Source organism: Danio rerio, chromosome 9 (assembly GCF_052040795.2).
Source record: "Danio rerio strain M-AB ecotype USA chromosome 9, GRCz13ab, whole genome shotgun sequence".
Classification (NCBI taxonomy): Eukaryota; Metazoa; Chordata; class Actinopteri; order Cypriniformes; family Danionidae; genus Danio; species Danio rerio.
The window spans coordinates 23,874,313-23,894,327 of NC_141029.1; the positions used below are offsets into that span (position 1 = coordinate 23,874,313).

The 20,015-nt window shown below is 34.6% G+C and overlaps 1 protein-coding gene and 1 long non-coding RNA gene across 51 annotated transcripts in view; both read right to left on the reverse strand.

Annotated features, from left to right (window-relative positions):
- lmo7a (LIM domain 7a) overlaps nt 1-19,382 on the reverse strand; it is a 78,633-nt gene extending 59,251 nt beyond the window's left edge. For 39 of the 50 annotated variants that reach the window (XM_087266480.1, XM_087266479.1, XM_087266481.1 and 36 more), the window contains exons 1-4: nt 19,079-19,382; nt 12,394-12,464; nt 10,218-10,287; nt 2,395-2,501 (exon numbers count right to left, since the gene is read on the reverse strand). In XM_087266480.1, coding sequence (XP_087122606.1) covers nt 2,395-2,501; nt 10,218-10,287; nt 12,394-12,464; nt 19,079-19,147 — 317 coding nt within the window. In that variant the 5' untranslated portion in view covers nt 19,148-19,382. 50 annotated transcript variants of the gene reach the window in all.
- LOC147842349 (uncharacterized) overlaps nt 1-20,015 on the reverse strand; it is a 736,864-nt gene that overhangs the window by 208,412 nt on the left and 508,437 nt on the right. The gene's annotated exons all lie outside the window — the stretch shown is intronic.

The following is a 20,015-nucleotide window of genomic DNA, read 5'->3' on the forward strand; positions in this document are numbered from 1 at the left end:
AACTGCATCTGGATCTGTTTTTTTTTTTTTTTTTGCTCTTCTTTATTCTTTTTTATGTATTTCAGAAGTACTTGATCAGGTTTTGGTATCGGTAGATACTCAAAATCAAATGCCTCTGACCCAGACTCGAGGGCAAAAAAACTTGATCGGGACATCCCTAGATGCATAAATTTTCACGATCATGAAGAAAACAAAACTTAACTTTTAAACTTTTTTAATACCATCAGCATGTAAGATTGTCCAAATTTACATTGTTTATAAAATTTGATATTTGATATATTAACGTCAAATAGTTTGAAATATGTAATTTTTGTGAATAATTAAAGTAAATGAAGACCGCCAAGGTAAAAAATTACATAAAAGTAGGTCCACCCTGAATCTGCACGAGCAGAAATCTGACGATTTTTAGCCCATTGTTGAGTCTATTCATTTACTTGTGTAAATGTGTGTAAACTTACATTGATTCAGTTTTTAAATACATTTCAGTATATTGAGTATTATAAAAATGTTCATATGATTTATCTACAATATAGTTTGTAAAGTAACATTTTCCCTTGTTTAGTAGATATATTAAAAGAGAGACTTGCTTTGTTTCCAGTTTTTTACATTTGCATTGTAAACATCAAATAAAAGTAATAAAAAATATTTTTAAAAAGTAATTTCTAATTAAAATACTCTCAAAATGATTCAGCATAAATTCACAGATTTTTATTATTATTTATTTTTTTTACAAAATTCTCTGCAGAAATATCAAAAAAATGTCCGCAGATTCTGTCTGGCCCTACATAAAAGTACCACATTTAATGACTTGTAAGGTCATATGGTAAGTTTATGTGAGGAACAGGTTAAATGTATGTTTTCAAGGCTCTGCTTAAAATAGAAAACTATTCATACATTTTGCCTTTCATTAACATGAAAAGGATGTTAAAGGTGCCATAAATATGAATAGTTTTGCTAATCGGATTAGCTAATCGCTCTAGTTGTTCAGAGTTTAGAAATGATTCAATCAGTTTAGCGAATCTTCTGAATCAAATCAGAATGATTTGTTTACATACTGAACTGCTCCAGTTCAGCCTTTTCAGTTCTCAGTGATCAATTCTCTGATAGCAAAGATTGTCAATGAATGACAAATCTGCAAGTCATGTATATTGCAGGAGTTCAGAACACTTGTAAAATAGCACACAAGTCCAAACAATTGTTATGGTGCATTTGCTTGCATATTAGTGAAGTGTAAAAGTTTGATTCCTATTCACTGTAAAAACAACTAGCACATCATTGAATATGTATCCTTTTGTGTGTTCATATGTCAACAAGTCACAGTTGGACTGACATGAGGGAAAGTGATGAAAAAAATTGTATTTTTCTGTGAACTGTTGCAGTGACTTAAGAATGTTCTAGTTCACTTACGTGACCTGGAAAATATAATAGCCTGGTAATTCTTCTGCTTTTGTTTGCAAATATCAAAGCAGCAATGAACATGTCAGAGCTGGGCTGACAGATCTCACAACGTCACTGTCTCCCAAAGACACACCTGTGAGAATACTGAACAGGTTGATCAACATACCATGTTTTTTTCACAGGTATGGGCTGATCCAAACCAATGAAACTAAAACAGTCCAGCACACGCACACAACACAAACACCTGCTGAGAGGTGAATTCACTCACGGAAAGTCTTTAATCTGTTTTTATCTCAAATTTACACACAGACAAACACACACAGGCCACTTGTCAGCATCTGTTTCAGCGATAGTGAGTGTTTATACATCACCGATGAGGGCGATTCTGCTGTTTTAAGATCAGATTATGTATTCACTGCAGGTCTACTGCCTTAATTGACTCATCTTTCATTTTTTCACTTGACAAAACGGCTATTTCCATGTTTTTTTAATAAACAAAACAAATTCATGCAGAATTAGAGTAATAATTGATCATATGATCAATTACTTTATCTATTAGCTATCTGTATGTTAACAACCACAACATATTTAAAATAACCATTAAAAGTGAATTTCATTGACTAAAAAAAAGATTTCGAATTTACTTTGAAGTAGTAGAATCCCTAAAAACCACACATCCTTATAAATAAAATGACGCAATAAATTAAATATGATTTTATTTTGTAAATAGAAAGAAATAAACATACTCCAAAAGCCATTTTCACAGCGAACTGGCTCAATTGAATTTAAATTACTGGTTTGGTACTGTAATACAAGCCTGCTTTACTAAAATTTGTGAATATGCCCCGTGGACAATAAGATCTGCCAAAATCACCATCCAATGAGCCATAAACAGTGGTTGGTTGCATTTTTCATAGCTAAGCCACAGCTATTTTCACATTGGCAGATGGTCAAGCATATTACAGAACACTGTAAGTTGTGAAAACCAAAACTTACTTGACAGTCACACGTGTGGATAAGTCTTGCAGGTCTCCTGGGTGGAAAAGCTGTGCTTCTTTTAGTCCAAGCTTAGCGCAGGCTTTTAGGAAGAGGTTGATGTTGTCCTGTAGACAAAGAATATGTGTCCACCTTGTGAGTTAGACAGCAGTCATACAGGAATTCTTTGGCACAGGCAGTCCAGAAATCATTGCATCCAAAGTTCAGTCCAGTGAGCTGAAGCAGTGGGAGGAGACGAAAGAGGGCAGGTGGCAAATAAAAAGTGACACCATAAAAGCAAAGAATGAAGGCAGGACATCCCTGACTGATCTGTGACAGTACCTGTGAGAACGGGAGTTTGGCCTTGAGGTGGAGCAAAAGCATGACAGAGGCCACTATAGTCTCCTCCCCTGCACATGTAAGGCAGTCACACAAACACACACACACATGCTTGCTCTCCCTTTTCACTCTCTTACCCAAACACATACCTACATGTGCGCAAACACACAAACTCAAGCGCACTCTCCCTTTTCACACCCAGAAACCGCCACTTGAGTCTCTCAGCAGAGTATTTGAGGAATCTTCAGGGTGGTGGAGTATTTTGGAGACAGGGTTACCATGAAACACAGGTGACTAAAACGGCAAACTATTTCCCTCGAGCAACTGCTAAAACGCTTTGGTGGGTGGGTGAGGAAATGCTTTAATATAAGGAAACTCGAGATCATGTGTGTGCATCCGGGATGGCGATGAAGTTGTGTTATTGCATAATTTCAATTAGACTTGATAAAGCATCTGGATGACATGTTCAGAACTTGCAGCCCACCCTTTCCTGAATTTCAGCTCCTTCTGAAATAATTACAGGGTGCTTCGGCCTATATTTAAATAGCAAACATGCTCATTAGCAGATGGCAATGAGGAGTTCTAGTTTTAAATCATCTCCTTGTTTAAACAACTGTGCAGTCCTGTTTTCTGAGACACGGGGTCAAAAGTCTTACCCTGACCCTGACATCAAAGCGTTTGCTGAAGTGCATTTCTACTACTGGCTTGTTTGTCCCTCATATTAACATACATTTTGGTTTCACTTTCACTACATGGTGTTACATGTCTCTTTTTCCATTTTCAGCCATTTTTTAAATTACTTTAAACTAGAAATGCCTAAACTAGGGTGGGGACAAATGATGGGGAAGATTCAGGTGAATTCCTCAAACAGAGATTGTTATTTCTAATTTACCATTACCTTTTGTTTGTTTGTTTGTTTGTTTAATTGCTGAGCTACAAAAAAGCACAACTAAAATTAAACGTTTCAATTAAATATTGTGAATTAATTAGATTTTTAAAAGGGTCATGAAACATCAAAACACGTTTTTTAGATGTTGACAGATAGATGCAGATAGATACAGTTGAAGTCAGAATTATTAGCCCCCCTTTTAATTTTGTTTTTCTTGTTTAAATATTTACCAAATGATTTTTAACAGAGCAAGGAAAAGTTCACAGCATGTCTGATCATATTTTTTCATGGAGTCTTATTTGTTTTATTTTGGCTAGAATAAAAGCAGGTTTTGAATTTTTATGATTAATTTTAAGGTAAAAATTATTAGCCCCTTTAAGCTATATATTTTTTCGATAGTCTACAGAACAAACCATTGTTATACAATAACTTATCTAATTACCCTAACCTGCCTAGTTAACCTAATTAACCTAGTTAAGCCCTTGAGCTGTATAGAAGTGTCTTGAAAAATATCTAGTAAAATAATATTTACTGTCATCATGACAAAGATAAAATAAATCAGGTATTAGAAATGAGTTATTAAAACTATTATGTTTAGAAATGTGTTGAAAAAACCTTCTCTCCGTTAAACAGTAATTAAGGAGAAAAACAAAGAAGGGGGCGAATAATTCAGGGGGACTAATAAATCTGACTTTAACTTTATATGTGTGGCACATTATTTTTGTAAAAAAAAAAAAAAAAATATATATATATATATATATATATATATATATTTATATACATATATATATATATATATATATATATATATATATATATATATATATATATATATATATATATATATATATATATATATATATATATTTAATATTTAATATATATATGTAGCTTCGGCCCACCCCCCTTAGTCAAGTTTGGTTCTTGGCCCTTCATAAAAAAGCGTTTGGACACCCCTACTTTAAACCAAGCTTCTGTGTTTAATAAAATACCGCAAAACAAGCTTGCAAAATTTCTATATGAACACAAAATAAAACAGAAGAAAATGATAAAGAAAGCATAGCTTTTGTTTCTGCTCTGATAAACACGAAACAACATTAATGTGTTTTTTTTTCTGCTGTTTACTTTTCTTCAGTTTCAAACCACAAATTTGATTTCAGTTTAAATCTCATCTAGCTAGCATACATGACAACACAAACTGTAATGTTTAAATATTGGTTCAGTAGGCAGTGAGAAAGTAGACTTCTGTGGCTGTTTGAATGCATTCAAGCTCACAAACATTTATACTACTAAAACAAACTGGCCAATATGTATTTTTCATTACCTCTAGATGTGAAAATAGTTTACATTTGTACTGTTGTATGGTTGATGTATCGGAACCTATTTTAGATGAAAATCTACAATCCAAGGTGCTCTAGATGCTGAGGAAATCTGTTTTAAAATTAAGCTTTTAGCAATGCATATAACCAATTTAAAATTATTCTCTTATATATTTATGATGGGGTAGCCCAATGGCTCAGTGGTTAGCACTGTCGCCTTACAGCAAGAAGGTCGCTGGTTTGAGCTCCAGCTGCATCAGTTGATGTTTCTGTGGAGTTTGCATGTTCTTTCTGTGTTCGCTTGGGTTTCCTCCGGGTGCTCCGATTTCCCCCACAGTCCAAAAACCTGCACTATGTACCCCCTTTTTTTTTTTGTTTTTACTATGTACCCTTTTTACAAGCCTGTTATGATGCATTTCACGGGCATCATCATCTAAAAATTCTTGAAAGTTTTTAATATTTTGATGTTTTTTTAATGAAAATTTATATTTATTTACGTATGTATTTTATCATGGCACAGGACAGTAAATTTGAAATTATTCTCTCCTCTGGCTGCCATCATCAGTCTCACACAATTATTTTCCTTTTTCTGAAGGTTTTTGTAACACCATTGTGGAGTTTTTCCTTTATTATCTGAGCAAATAAGATTGCAAAAAATAATTTGTTGTATTCTCCCATTCACTGCGCTCTAAGTTTATCCAACTTAAACGACTTCTGCTGCTGAGAAACCCAGAAATGTAAAAAAAGGTCTATAGTTGTATTTAATAAACTAATTTGGCCGTAATGTACGTGTGTGAATGTGTATGAGAGAAATGATATATATATATATATATATATATATATATATATATATATATATATATATAAATATATATATATATATATATATATATATATATATATATATATATATATATATTTATATATATATATATATATATATATATATATATATATATATATATATATATATATATATATATATATATATATATATATATATATGGTGTTACATAAAATATGTTCATAAAACATGGTATTGATTCTTTAATGATTATTTCAATGATTTTTGCATCACATAAAATACATAAAATGTATAATCACAAAAGAGAATATAGTGCACATAAGTTAAATGCCAACAAGCATGTATAATTCTCACACTCCAACAGCTTGATTGGTATCCTCACCCTTTCACCTACACTTATGTGAAGTATCTGAGAAATGAAAAGGTCCTTCTAGTCACCTGTTTACCTGAATTCCTGAATGCTAAATGTCTGTCGAAGCAGGGTGACTAGAAACAAACCAACAATTAGATATTTTACCTTTACTTAGAATTTTAAATAACCTGAAATTTCTCAAAAGGACACTTCAGTGAAAACATTGATAGGCATACATTTTGCACAAATATCTTTGGCACAGTGACATATTCGCTGACTGAAGTGGGTCAGATACCTCCACAAATACAACACATCTGAACTACTTTGCTTATACAAAGTGAGGCTGATCAATTTACAATCACAAAATACTTCAGATGTTTTAACCACATAATTTTGAGCTTTCCCAAAATCAATGTCTTGTATTTGCAACTAAGTGATGTTTTCAAGAGGATCACGTGATATGATTGATTGTGGCTAGACTCTCATCCACGCACTGCAAAAAATAGATTTGTTGTCTTGTTTCTAGTCTAAATATCTAAAAATTCTTAAATCAAGAAGAATTTTCTAGACAAGCAAAACATAATGTCTTGTTTTAAGAAATAATATGCCAATATTAGGTCAGTTTTGCCTTAAAACAAGCTAAATAATCTGTAATGGGGTAAGCAAAATAATCTTGTGTCAAAAAAAATAACAAGATGGCTTTGCATACTGTACTGCAGATTATTTTGCTTGTTTTAAGGAAAAGCTGACCTAATATTGGCACATTTTTTCTGATAACAAGATGATAACCTAGAAATTTTTTTCAACCTTTTAAATAATATAGATTGGATTTTGTTAGCAAAGAAAACTTGTATAACTTAACTGCTTTAGGTCAAACCAGTTAAACAGTAAAAATGTTTTTAATTAATTTAAGCAAATTTAAACATTCATTAGCACAGCTGAGTTCATCTTAAGAACCAAATCACGCAGACATAATGATTTGAGAAAGAATCTCTAACTCTTCAGTGAGTGTTCATAGTCCTGTCAGAAAACTATGAGTCTCCAGTCAAACCATTCTTTGCAGCCTTGCTGGTTGGTTGACCAATTATGATTAAGGAATTTGGAGGGGTTGCATACCATGCATTCATATTTTAATCATCAAATAGTAATCCAAGGTGTGCCAGTGCACCTACTGTAATAGTGATAAAGAGTAACAGAGTAGATCGCAAGAACCATTTTGGGTGTGATAAACTATAGTGAACAGGGAATAATACACCAGTTCAATAAAGCATTAAATTTAACATGTATCATGAGTTTAATAAAAGAAATAATAAAATATAAATGCTTAAATGCCCACTTTAAGAGTAAACAAGCTTGGTGGCCTGTGGAAAATTCTATTCAAATAATAAGTTCTGCCAATTCTCCTTTCATAGTGGTCAGGCCTGCTGCAAATATATCCATCCAGCTCAATTATAGGGGGTTTATGAAGGGCTTCGCTCTACAGAATCATCTCTACAAAACCTCAGGCCAAAGCCCTGCCAGAATGAGTTTTCTAATGTGGCCGACCAGTGTGCCACACAAGTGTAGGCTTCCTCTCTTCAAATTGTTAAAAGGAGGATCAGTTATCCGGGGAAACACAAGGGTAAACCACGGCTCCGGTTTGATGGAACTATGGGAAAGTGATCCAGAGATCATCACAAGCCAAACCCTGAGTAGAGTTTAGCGATCCAAAGCCAGAGTCACTACGCAGTTCTCAAAACCATAGATTTCCGCTCTTGCACTAATGAGCCTTGATTTAACAAAATTTAAAACCTCTGTATCAGAATGAATCTGTGACTAACAAAAGCTAAGCTGCCAGAAGGAACAATAATGGTGCTGGTGAGATTTCAGAGCCTTGAATAAGCCTTTCATTCTGTGGAAAAATATCTTTCATCAGTCATAAACATGCTTGGATAAGTGCACTGTGTTCTTTTGCGTCTTGCAGTTTTCTGGTTGCTCAGACACAGCTCGCTTACAGACAAACTTTACAGGCTCAGCAGTATTTAGTAAAACAAAAATATACTCCAAACTATGTGTTTTGCTTTTGCATGCCTCTGCTTAGCCCTTGCCATGTAAGCTCTCAATTGTCAGTTTAGGCTCTGCTCATAGGTTTTGGGGTTGGAAGCATATTATGGAAAAACTGCTGTGATACTTTTGGACATGTGGATGCTTATCTAAGATTGCCTAGATCAACAGTATTAAAGGGCAATGGGAAATAAAAAGCATGTTTTGCATAGATTAGTCCCAAAATTTCAGGCTCACATGCTACTCACTTAAGATAAAAAGTAATACAATTTAGTGATTTATGCAATGTGTAATGGCATCAGTGCTGACTTTAAAGGCATATGATAGGCTATTGTGTTCATAACTTCAATAGAAATGTGTGTGATTGTTTATTATTCTCTAAACCTACCAGCAAGAAATGTCCTGCCCAAGTCTTGTGGTTGAGGTTTGGTCTAGTTCTTTCAGTATTTCTTGGGGTTACATTTCAGGTAAAATCTATACCATCATTACTGTCCTACAGTGTGCACAGTGGCTGAGGATTGAGGTAGACTGTAGACCTGAAATTTAGATAAGCAGAGCTGATCTTTCCTATACACACAGTACACAATAGGTGCATCCCAAATTGCATATTTATGCACAATTCTACCCCATTTTGTAGTATAAATAGTGTAAGTAGTGGGTTCACACTGAAACTCTAAACATAATAAGTGCACTTTAATTACCCGGCATGAAGAAAGAGGTGTGGAATGTTGGACACTTCACGCATTCAACGGCTACTGCTTTGCTACTGCAGTACTTTCAGGCACTGATGTTGGATTACTTCATTTATTTTGGATTGTGAAAGCAAAATTCGCCTTCGAGAGTGATTATACCGCCTCCTGATGGTGATTGCGGTTATACTCATGGCAGGTATTATTTGGTAGTATGGTCATTTATTTCACTTATTTGGCAACCGTCAAATGTCATCTGGGAAACGGTTTGAATTACTGCTTAGTAAAAAAAAAGTTATTGTTCCATTTGGGGCAACACTACGTACACACTGTAAAAAATGCAGGGTTCCACAAAATTCCATAATGTTGTCTCAACAAAAAAGTTGATTAAGTTAACTTAATTAGGTTATCCCACAAAACCTTCAGCTCATTATAAATAAGTAGATTGAACAAGCATCAAAAATATTCTTATATTATGCTGTTGGGTGTGTAAGTGCATAAGTACATAGTGCATAAGTGCCAAGTGTACTGTTCAGTATAGTGTGCAATTTGGGACATAGCTTAAATGTCAAAGCTTATCTGTTTTGTTTTTGACTTCCAACGACTATGAAAGCTGCTTCCTATGAAACATCCTAATCAGTCAGTTCATGTAATGTTACGTGACACTCTTAAAGAAACAAATACACATAAAAATATATTAAAATGTACACTGTGCCGTGTCTTGACTGACCTAGAGAAATAAGAATATATACAGTTAGGAAAGTAATTGAGTTCTTTTCTGTATTGTAACACTGTCACTGTTGTTTGTTGCTGTTGTTTGCTCTGAATGGGGTTGAATTTCATTTTGGGCTTTTTATTAAAATGCTGATATGAGACCTCTCAACAATGGTTTGCTTAAGGGCCCTGTAGAAGTCTAGGATCGGCTCTGCATGTATGGTAATGTGATTTACATTTCTGACACAAGCTGTAAGATTATTTTTGTTTTATTAATGTTTTTTATTTAAATGTATGTAAAACACAAGTGAACACAAAACAACAACTAGAGGCAAATTTGCACAGGGTGGAATGTATGATGTGAAATGTGCATTGTATTTGCAGTATACGTGCGATAACCACCTTAAGATTGGTGGTGTTGGATGCTTTATCTACTTACATGTACTGCAAGTCTATGCATTGTTAGTTTTGGAAAAATCATTTTCTGTTTGGAAATACAGTTTAGTGCCAAAATGATTCCTTTTAAATACCAGGTATACGTTAATGATTTACACTGTGCCAATTCACACTAAATACCTGCGTTCATCTAGTAAATCATCAAACTTCTTATGAAGCGTTAGGGCTCCTTCAAGGTGAAATACTACAGCTGAAATCGTGTACTGTATGCACATCAGTGTACCAAAAGAAAACTTACCAGGCCAGCAATAGGTGTGGAAAATCTGTTTAGTTTCTTGATGATGCCAGGTTTGATCTTGTTGATCAGACTACAAGGAGAAAAACAAAACAAAAGTCAACACAAAGAATATATTGCATGCAGGTTGCCAGTTTATGGCTTCCTTTAGTTCTGACCATCTGGCTTGAGTTTACAATGCTCTGGAAAAAAATACAAACAACTCTGTGGAAACAGACATCAGCCAGTTTAGTTTTTGTGTAGAAATAACGTAATATACAGATTCAATAAAATTTGAAAATTAAAGCATGCAGTGTGCAGAGTGAAAATTTGTAACACTTTACAATAGGGTTCATTAGTTAATGCATTTACTAACATGAACTAACTATGAACAACACATGTACAGCATTTATTAATCATAATTGAACATTTACTAATGCATTATTAACATATAAGTCCATGCTTGTTAACATTAGTTAATGCACTGAGTTAACATGAACTAACAATAAACAATTGTATTTTCATTAACTAAAGTTTACTAACATAAATAAATACTGTAGTAAATGTATTGTTCATTGTTTGTTCATTTTAGTAAATGCATTAATTAAAATTAACTAATGAACCTTATTGTAAAGTGTTACCTGAAAATTGTGATTTCTGACTCTAGTTAATGAGTTATATATGGAGAGGCATTCATTAACACTTTATGGCTTGCCTCATGTAGTGTACAATATCTTCTCTCATATTTGACGTTTTTTTTACCATACAAGTAAGAAGGTCAGACATGGAAATTAAATGAGAAGTAAATTATGACAGAATTGTAATTTGGGGTGTTTAATATACTGTATTTACACAAATACAGTATATTAACTAAGGTTTCTACATATAGTTACATAAAATTGTGTAAATGTTTAGTTTTGGGCATTCCTTCTCTGTTTTTTCTCTGGCCAAAACTCACAAAATACCCAAAACAATATGTATAACTACACTAAAAGCCCCTTTTGCATCTTCTTTGCGCATTTGAAAGCACTTTTATCTCACTGCATGTTCAGACTTTGATGTGCCTGCCCTAGCTGTAGTTTCACAGGGCCCTTTGTTTAGACACAAGATTCAGAGTGACAGTATCCTCAGGTAATGTGTGTTCACTCATGTGGAAATGGCAAAGCTAATGGCTCGGTACAGACTGTAAGTAGGCATTATGTAAGTGCAGGAGCAGGATGGTGAGATTCTGCACTGGACTGTGGTAATTAGTCTGCTGAGTCATTCGACTGACACCAGCATGTCAGACGCAGCCCACGCTCTGCCCCATCCAGTCAGGTTCAGAATTGTGCTGAAACCCCTGAGTTTGCAGGACATCACACCCAGTCCACCGACCCAATGCTCTCTTTCTAAATAAACAGCAGAGGAGCGCTGCTGTAGAACACGGCCTGTCCCCATGTGCATGCACTCTGCCCTGCTCAGGTTTCTAAACCCGGCTAGAGTAGCTGGCACTATGGATCACCTCTTCCCAGCTGTCCTTTTAAATGCTCTGCCATCCGTGTTGTTTACAGCCATTACATAATTTTTGGAAAACAAACAGTGTCAACTCATGTTTGAGTTTGTATCTAGAGTTACTCGCAATAGTTTTGTTGTGTCTGTACTTAATATTTTGGCTCTTAAAATGTTTGGAAGGAATCGAAGTTGAGTAAATAAAGTCTATTTTAAGATTTACTGTTCTTTTAAGTCTGCTTACATCAGGTGTCACATAAAGTTCTTGAAATATGTATTACGTTTTTGTAAATCATTTAAATATCAGTAGTCATAACCTTAAAATAACAGTAAGGCTGCTGTTTTGACATTGGAATGGTATCATATCTTTCTGTATTTCTCTAAAGCCTTTTAGAATTGCTATCAATTGTAGATTTCATTCATCACACAGGAAACAAAAACTTCTCGCTAATAAATTAGGATGCGTTTCCCACCATATTTCAACTTAACATTGCTATGGTTGTTATGGATATTGATTGTTCTTGTCTAGACGTTTCCTGGTCTGAAAAGGCTTAAGATAACCCCTGGTTTACATTATGTAATGCTAGTGTGCACCAAAGAGTTTTGTGATAGTTATGCCATTAACCAAAGTTTAAATACAGCAAAAAATAAATCAATGAATGCGTTAAGCACTCAAATTTAGAAAGGTATAAGCAAAAACAGATTTACTTACTCACACAACAGTAGTCCATTCTCCAGAGAACTACGGAAATTACTGCTCCCAAACTTCTTCTTAGTGACTGCCTGCGAGACGAGGACAAACACAGGAAGCACTAAGAACCATTGAATGAGAAGGTAGGATGTCCAGGGAAAGTAGAGGAAAGTTGTACTTCCAAGCTTCAAGTCCAAGCGACTAGCACGCTAGTACAACAACACAGCCTCTTTTGGAGAACCGTGGGTTATTCAGTAATCAGGACTGGAGCCCAGCGGCCAAACCACAGAGAACGAGAGCATCTGGAGGAATGTCACAGTTCTACACACAGCTTCATGCCTTTGCAGTGATCTCAAGCTACTTCTGCAGGATACAGAAGGCAGGCAGCCCATTGTTTTTACTCACACACAGGGAAGCATTTATGTTGTGTTTATGCCCTCAGACTACACTGTTACAATGTGAGCCCTGTTGCTCCACACCTTGTATAACATAATAATCTATAAAAAGCAAAGCCCCTTTTTCCACATACAAATGTTTTCAATTTCCACATTTAAATGCCAGAAAAAGCGTATCTTTCATGAGACAATGTCATTATGAGTAATACTTCAAGCATGTGTTATACTTCAAGCAAGAGAACTTCAGCTAAATACAAACCAAATCCAAACAGAAGCCAAACAGACACAGTTTATCTCTAAACACAAAAAATGTGCGTTATTTTAATAAACTTTTTAACACTGTGAGTAATTGTGTATATCAATTTATGCTATCGGTGAGGCTGTGGCGTAGTAGGTAGTGCTGTCGCCTCACAGCAAGAAGGTCGCTGGGTCGCTGATTTCAACCTCGGCTTACTTGGCTTTTCTGTGTGGAGTTTGCATGTTCTCCCTGCCTTCACGTGGGTTTCTCCCAGGGTCTATAAGCATGTGGTACAGGTGAATTGGGTAGGCTAAATTGTCCGTAGTGTATGAGTGTGTATTTGAATGTGAGTGTAAATTATTCCCAAAGGTGGGTTGCGGCTGGAAGGGCATCCTGTGCGTAAAAACTTGCTTGATAAGTTGGCGGTTCATTCCACTGTGGCGATGTCATGTTCACCAGCGAACAACCACCAGATGTCGCTGGTAAACACTCACACACAAACACACACTTAGAACTACACTTCAGGCTTTTGCTGGACTACATTTTCATACATGCACTTCTCCCTGACACCCATGCTCATTCACCTAACTTGATTGCATTCACCACCTAAACCTTGTCATAGACTGAACTCTCACAGCTTAAGCCACCCCCACAATGATTATTAGGACTATTTAAACCCCTCTTTTCCACACACATGTTGCCGAGTCTTGTTTACTGTTAGTGACATTACAACGCGGTTTCCTTTGTCTGCCTTTGCCGTGTTTTTGATCCTTTGCCTTGTTTATTTATTTAATGCTGTTTGCTGCCTGCCTCTGACCATCTGCCTGTTATTTTGACTTTGACTCTGGATTGCCCTCATACATCTGTTTGCCCCTGTATTGACCATTGCTTGCCTGACTACGATTAAACCTGCATTTGGATCCTACCTTCTGTTGTTGGTGTCACTCCCCGTCGTTACAGGCGACCCTGGATTAATAAAGGGACTAAGCCGACGAGAAAATGAATGAATGAATGAATGAATGAATTTATGCTATTTACCTTATCATAACAATCGACTGATACTTAACTAATATTTTAATGAGTTGCAAAGTTACAAATAGTCAACAAAATGTGTAAATGGGGCAATCAAAATAAAGTATATCCAACAAAATTAACCACCATTCAATACCACTATTAATCTACTTTCAATTAACTGTTGTTCAGGAAATTGACATGTGTTCAGAGGGTGTGGAGAGCCTTAAATATAAAAGTAAACCTCTTCTTTCAAGTTCCGTATTGACCGTGAGATTTAAACCACAAATGTTGGCGTTTGAAGAACTTCAAAGCACACTTTCTGTGTCTGCCCAACAAAGCAAACACAAAATACTATGTGAACAAATACTATGATCCTCTTAGATCCAGTTATACTGCTAATTACTGACTAAAGGCAGCTTATCCTAGCAGGGAATTTGCATTCTATGCCACACTGATTTAAATCTCTAGCTAATGTTATAAATTTCTAACACAGCCAAAGGTTTATTATTTACCATTTTGTATGTATTATGTAATGCATAATACTAAATGTAAATGTATTATCTTTCAGGAATATTAAAATCAAGTCTTTTGACAAATAACTTCCTGTGCCCTTCTTGTAGATTTATGTAAGCAACTCTCACAGATAGGAGTGTGAAGAGACGAGAGGTCAATTATATGGAGCTTTTCTGACACAGCAGGATGTAGTAAACATCAATGACATATGAAATCCTGACCCCTGCTGTTCCTGTCATTGTAATAGCCAGGATAGCTTATTGTTTTAATACAGATCTGTTTTGCAGGTGGAGAACAGATTGGCAGGTTGAGTTTGAGAATATCACTTACATAAATAAACAATATAAATGAGCAATAAAATAAGACTAGATCGAAAAGAAAATATATGTTTATTATTGGCTCACTTTGTGTTCAAAATGTGAAAAACTTTAAAAAATGAACCTTAGAAGTAATTCTGGTCACAAAATTAGAATATCTTCAAAAGGTTGATTTATTTCACTAATTCCATTCAAGAATTGAAACTATACATTCGTTCCACACGGACTGATATATTTCAAGTGTTTAACTCTTGTGATTTGGACGATATTGAGGACAACTAATGAAAACCCCAAATTTATTCATTCATTTTATTTTTGGCTTAGTACCTTTATTCATCAGGGGTCGCCACAGCAGAATGAACCGCAAACTTATCCAACATATGTTTTACACAGCGGATGCCTTCCAGCTGCAATCCGTCACTGGGAACCACCCCCAAATTCAGTATCTCAGAAAATTTAAATATTATATAATACAAATAAAGAATTTTTAGAAATCTCGGCAAACTCAAAAGTATCATCTAAAAATAAATCTAAATATTTTAGTTATATGACCAGTACCTTTGTACAGTATGTAATGCTTTTATTTATCAGTTGTCAAAAGATTTAATATGTAAAAACAGAACTAGAAATTTCTTTGTCCTACACACAAACATCTGCGGAGAAGTTGAATATGAGAGTGAATATGTATTTCCAATGCCGCTATTGAACAGCCAGTGAGCAACTTCAAATACTACGATCTTTGCTGTACTGTACACTGTAGAAGAATGGTATATAAAATGTCAAGACAACAATTTTTTTTACTAAGTTATTCAGGTTTTAACTACATTTGTAAAGTTATATAAAGTTTAACTAAACATTTTAGTCAGTTTGATTGATTTAAATTGTGATGACTAGAAAAATCCATTTGATTAAACTAAAAAAGATTAAGGCAGCAAGATTATTTACAGTGTATATTGTTCATTGTTGATGCATTTTTCAATCTAAACATTTTTCAAACAGCGAATTTTACATCCCTGACAGGTCCAGACATTTAGCATGCTAAATATTTCACAGGTATCGGCGACACATCAGCAATTCTCTCTGAGAATTTGGGCTGTTCTAATTCTAATAGAAGTCTAATAATAGTCCAGAATGAACCTCAAACAGATAGGAATGAATGACTACATATGTGAAGTCTGTCTGTCTATTTTGATGACTAATCTCATTTCATACTTTTTTTACATGTTTATTGGATTTTCCCAAATAATCATACCAATCCCAAATCCAAAATTTAGTCCATCACGTATAAATGTCTTTTAAACAAAATAAATTGCTTGGTGGCTACTGTACTTTTGAACAAATTGATTGAGATTCTAAACAATTTAAACTAGAGTTTTGACATTTCTTACCTCCACACATTTCTCAACACCTCTAGCCTAAAAACTGACATTTTCATAAGAATAGTTACCCAAGCTATACTTGCAATCATATACATTTAAGTAACTGGTTTCTAACATGTAAGATGTGATTTTATTCGGTTACACTTCTGCACAAAGCAGATTCATTCATGAGGGATTAATGGGGCATTCCAAGTTGTTTGGACTTACGGAATGCTGCACATCATTAATTGTGCCAAAGTGCTTTAATCCCTTTGCCCATGCAGAGTCTGACGAGCACGAACGATTATTGGGAGAAAATGCTCAACAACATCTCTCAGGTAGTTTTAATCAACCAAGAAATAAAAATGGCCATATATATACAAAAAAGTGAATACTCTAAAAAAAGTTAAGTATTTATTATGATTTTCCCATAATAATGATTTAACCACAGTGTCTAATGGCCATTTTCATTTTTTTTTCATCTCTGATACACCAATCAGAAAGGGGGATAATTTGAGGTTTGACTTTAATAAGCTGAAAACAACACTGAAGGAAATCCAGGAATGTGTCTGCCCACAGACCGGGTGCCTGGTGTAAGAATGAGTACATGTGACAAACTCCAGACTGTTCAGCTGACTAGAACACCCTACACACTCTCCAGCACTGTTCAGTGTGCCCTCACGCCTTACAACTCATTCCTCATTTAGACTGGACGCTAAGCGGCAGATCACCTTCCTCTGCAGGGGAGCAATCAGCTTGGGGCTAAAACTGCCCTGCCAAGGTCCACTGGTTGTGACAATGAACCAGTGTGCATGTGTGAGAGACTGATGTCACACTGAAAGCATTCAGATTCACCCCTCATGAATTAGAAACAATATTTGTTCAGCTACAGCCAATGCTTCAGCTCTGCCATCTCCTGCTGAGAAGGGAATTCACAAGGATAGGCAAGTCCTAATCATTTGTGCCCTAGACTAAGAAGGTTCCAGCGGGTTTGGAGGAATAAACTCAGTAAAGCGTGTGAAAATTATGTTTCCACTCTGAGCTTGATGGAAAAACAAAAAGGATTTTCAGTGATTTGAGGAAAATCCTGTCTTTACTTGTTCACTCTTGTGTCGTTCAAAATGTATGCCTTGTTTTCTAGACACAGAACATATTTTAAGATCTCGATTTTTTCTCTCTCCTTTTGTTCAGTTTGGTTGTCAACATTCACTCTAAAAACAAACATCTGTTAATAAGCAGTTTCCGTGTTTAGTTTTTTTCTTTATTTAAAGTTGTGAATTGCACTATGAAACCTTGATCTCTGCTCTTTAGAAATTGAATGATGAAAATTCACTTGTAAAGTTTCACAAAGTGACTTTTATTGACATTATTTGTAGTTTGAATAACATAATGAATAAACAAATAATACACAAAGAAATGTTTGCAAAATGACCAAAAATGCTGTCAGTTTATTATTTTTTGTACTGTTAAATACAAAACCCAAACCAATAAATCACTTTAAATTATTTAAAATGTCAAGTTGAATGAGTCTCCTTTTTTTTGTAAGAAAGATCAAGTTTTTGTAAGAAAGATCAAGGTCCCGTAATACAATTCAAAAGCATAAATAAATGGGAGAGAAGGTAACATGTTAAAATAACAGTACATAAATAACAACGTGTTAATATGTAAACTAAGCATGACTTTATTTTGAACTAATGATGAGTTAATGCATGTGCTAATTATAAACTAACTAACTACAAAATGAGTCACAAGAGTTCACGTTAATAACGGCCACCTTAACTACTTGTTAGTACATGATTGTTTGTTAATTAATGTATTAACTACCACATTAGTTTATGCTTATTTAACCATCATGAACTTGTGATATGTAAATATAGAATAATAACATGCCTTTACTTAGAGGGAAACATCATCATTAAGCTACTGTTAACTACTTATGAACTCCATGCATGCCAGTGCATTACACTGAATACAATAAAAAAAGTGTTCCATCAACATCAACCGTTTAAACAGAGGAGTTTATGAGTAGTTAAAGATGAGATAACGGTGATGTGCCCCTCCAATGAAAGTCATGGCATATTTATACATTAATAGCTCATGAGTTCATGTAGGCAACATTTAGCTTAAATTTAAATGTAAATTAATTTATGACATTATTATTAATGACATACTAACAGGTAATTAAGGTAGCCGTTATTAACACATAAATTATTGTGACTCATGTTAATTAAAAGTTAGTTCATGATTAGCACATGCATTAACTCATCATTAATTCATAATAAAGTTTACATATTAATGCATCATTATTTATATACTGTTATTGTAGTGTTACCAGAGAAAAAAATCTTAAATCACAAAATACAGAAAACATAATTATGAAATTTTTACAGTGCTCTTCATTATATTTTGTGTTCTGCAAGTGGAGAAATATACAGCAATGCACTGTCATTTAATACACCATGTAACACAGTTATATGAATTGTTAAGCCTAAAAAAAAATACATATACTGTAGCTAACTCCATATTTAACTACTCACTGCAAAGATATCAACAAATAAAGCATTTCGCTAAAATAAGAAAAAATTATACCCTAAACAAATCACACATATAATATAGACTTACATGGTGTGTACCAAATATTTATTTTATCATTTAGCATGCAGTGTAAAATTGCCAAAATGTCTCCTTTTATATACATTCTCATCAATGTTAAACACAAACTCAACAGGTCTTAATATAGAGCGATTATAATGAATCGAATCAGTGCTTTTTCATTGTATTTAGTTACCTCATAGTTTGGTGGTTTCAAGTATCAATTTCCTGACCAGTCCTCATCTATCTAAAACAGGTGTGAAAGTCAGAAAAAAATACCTCAATCCATCTCTGCGCTTCTGAGTAAACAGTCTCATAGTCCACTGTAGACTGCGGTCGCCACTCCATCACCGGTCAACGTGTCTCCACCACAAACACGCGCGTAAAGTCGAGTCTATTTTTAAGTCTACCTGCCTTCGTTTACAAGTAAAAGGTAGCAAGTATAACGTTTTTCTTACTCGAATGCCTGTATCAAAACTATCATTTTGTCGAAATTCAGCGAGCAAGTCTTATATAACAGTAACAAAGAACGCAGCGTAAAAACTTAAATCCCCTCTTGTTTTGCCAAGTACTGAGAAACTTTGTAGTTGTGTATTTTATACGCCCCCTAGTGCGTCAGGATACACACCTAAACTGCCGTCAGGTTACACTTCAGGCGCTGAGGGTAGAATCAAATTCCTTTAGGGACAGAAGAAAAATATGCCTTCGAGACCTCAATAAAGCAGTGGGGGGACACGTCTAAACTGTTAAATACAAGACAGTATTGGTTTAATATTTTTGTTTGGACGCAAAAAAAAAAAAAAAAAAAAACGTTCTGCTGCAATTGCATGCGATATTCTACCAGAAATGTTCATTATCTATCCCTGAAATAAGAACATATATACAACGAATAAAAAATCCCAACAATTTCTAAAGTAGACTGATGGTTGAGTTGTTCTGTAAAGGAATGTCACTCACTCGGTTCTCAGACTTTCTTTTTTTTAAAAAACACTTTAACATGTCGTTTTCCTTGACCTACAGCTTTAATACTTTTGTTTAGCTAAAACAGTTATTTGGAAGAAACAAAGTTAAGACTTTATCATTCACATCAATTGATTTAAAAACATGAAAATATAAATAAATTCTACAAATAAATACTATTTTACAGTTGCCCTCATGTTTATGTCAGTCCTGTCACATTTGCATTCAATTTAACATAAACACTTGACAGTGGATG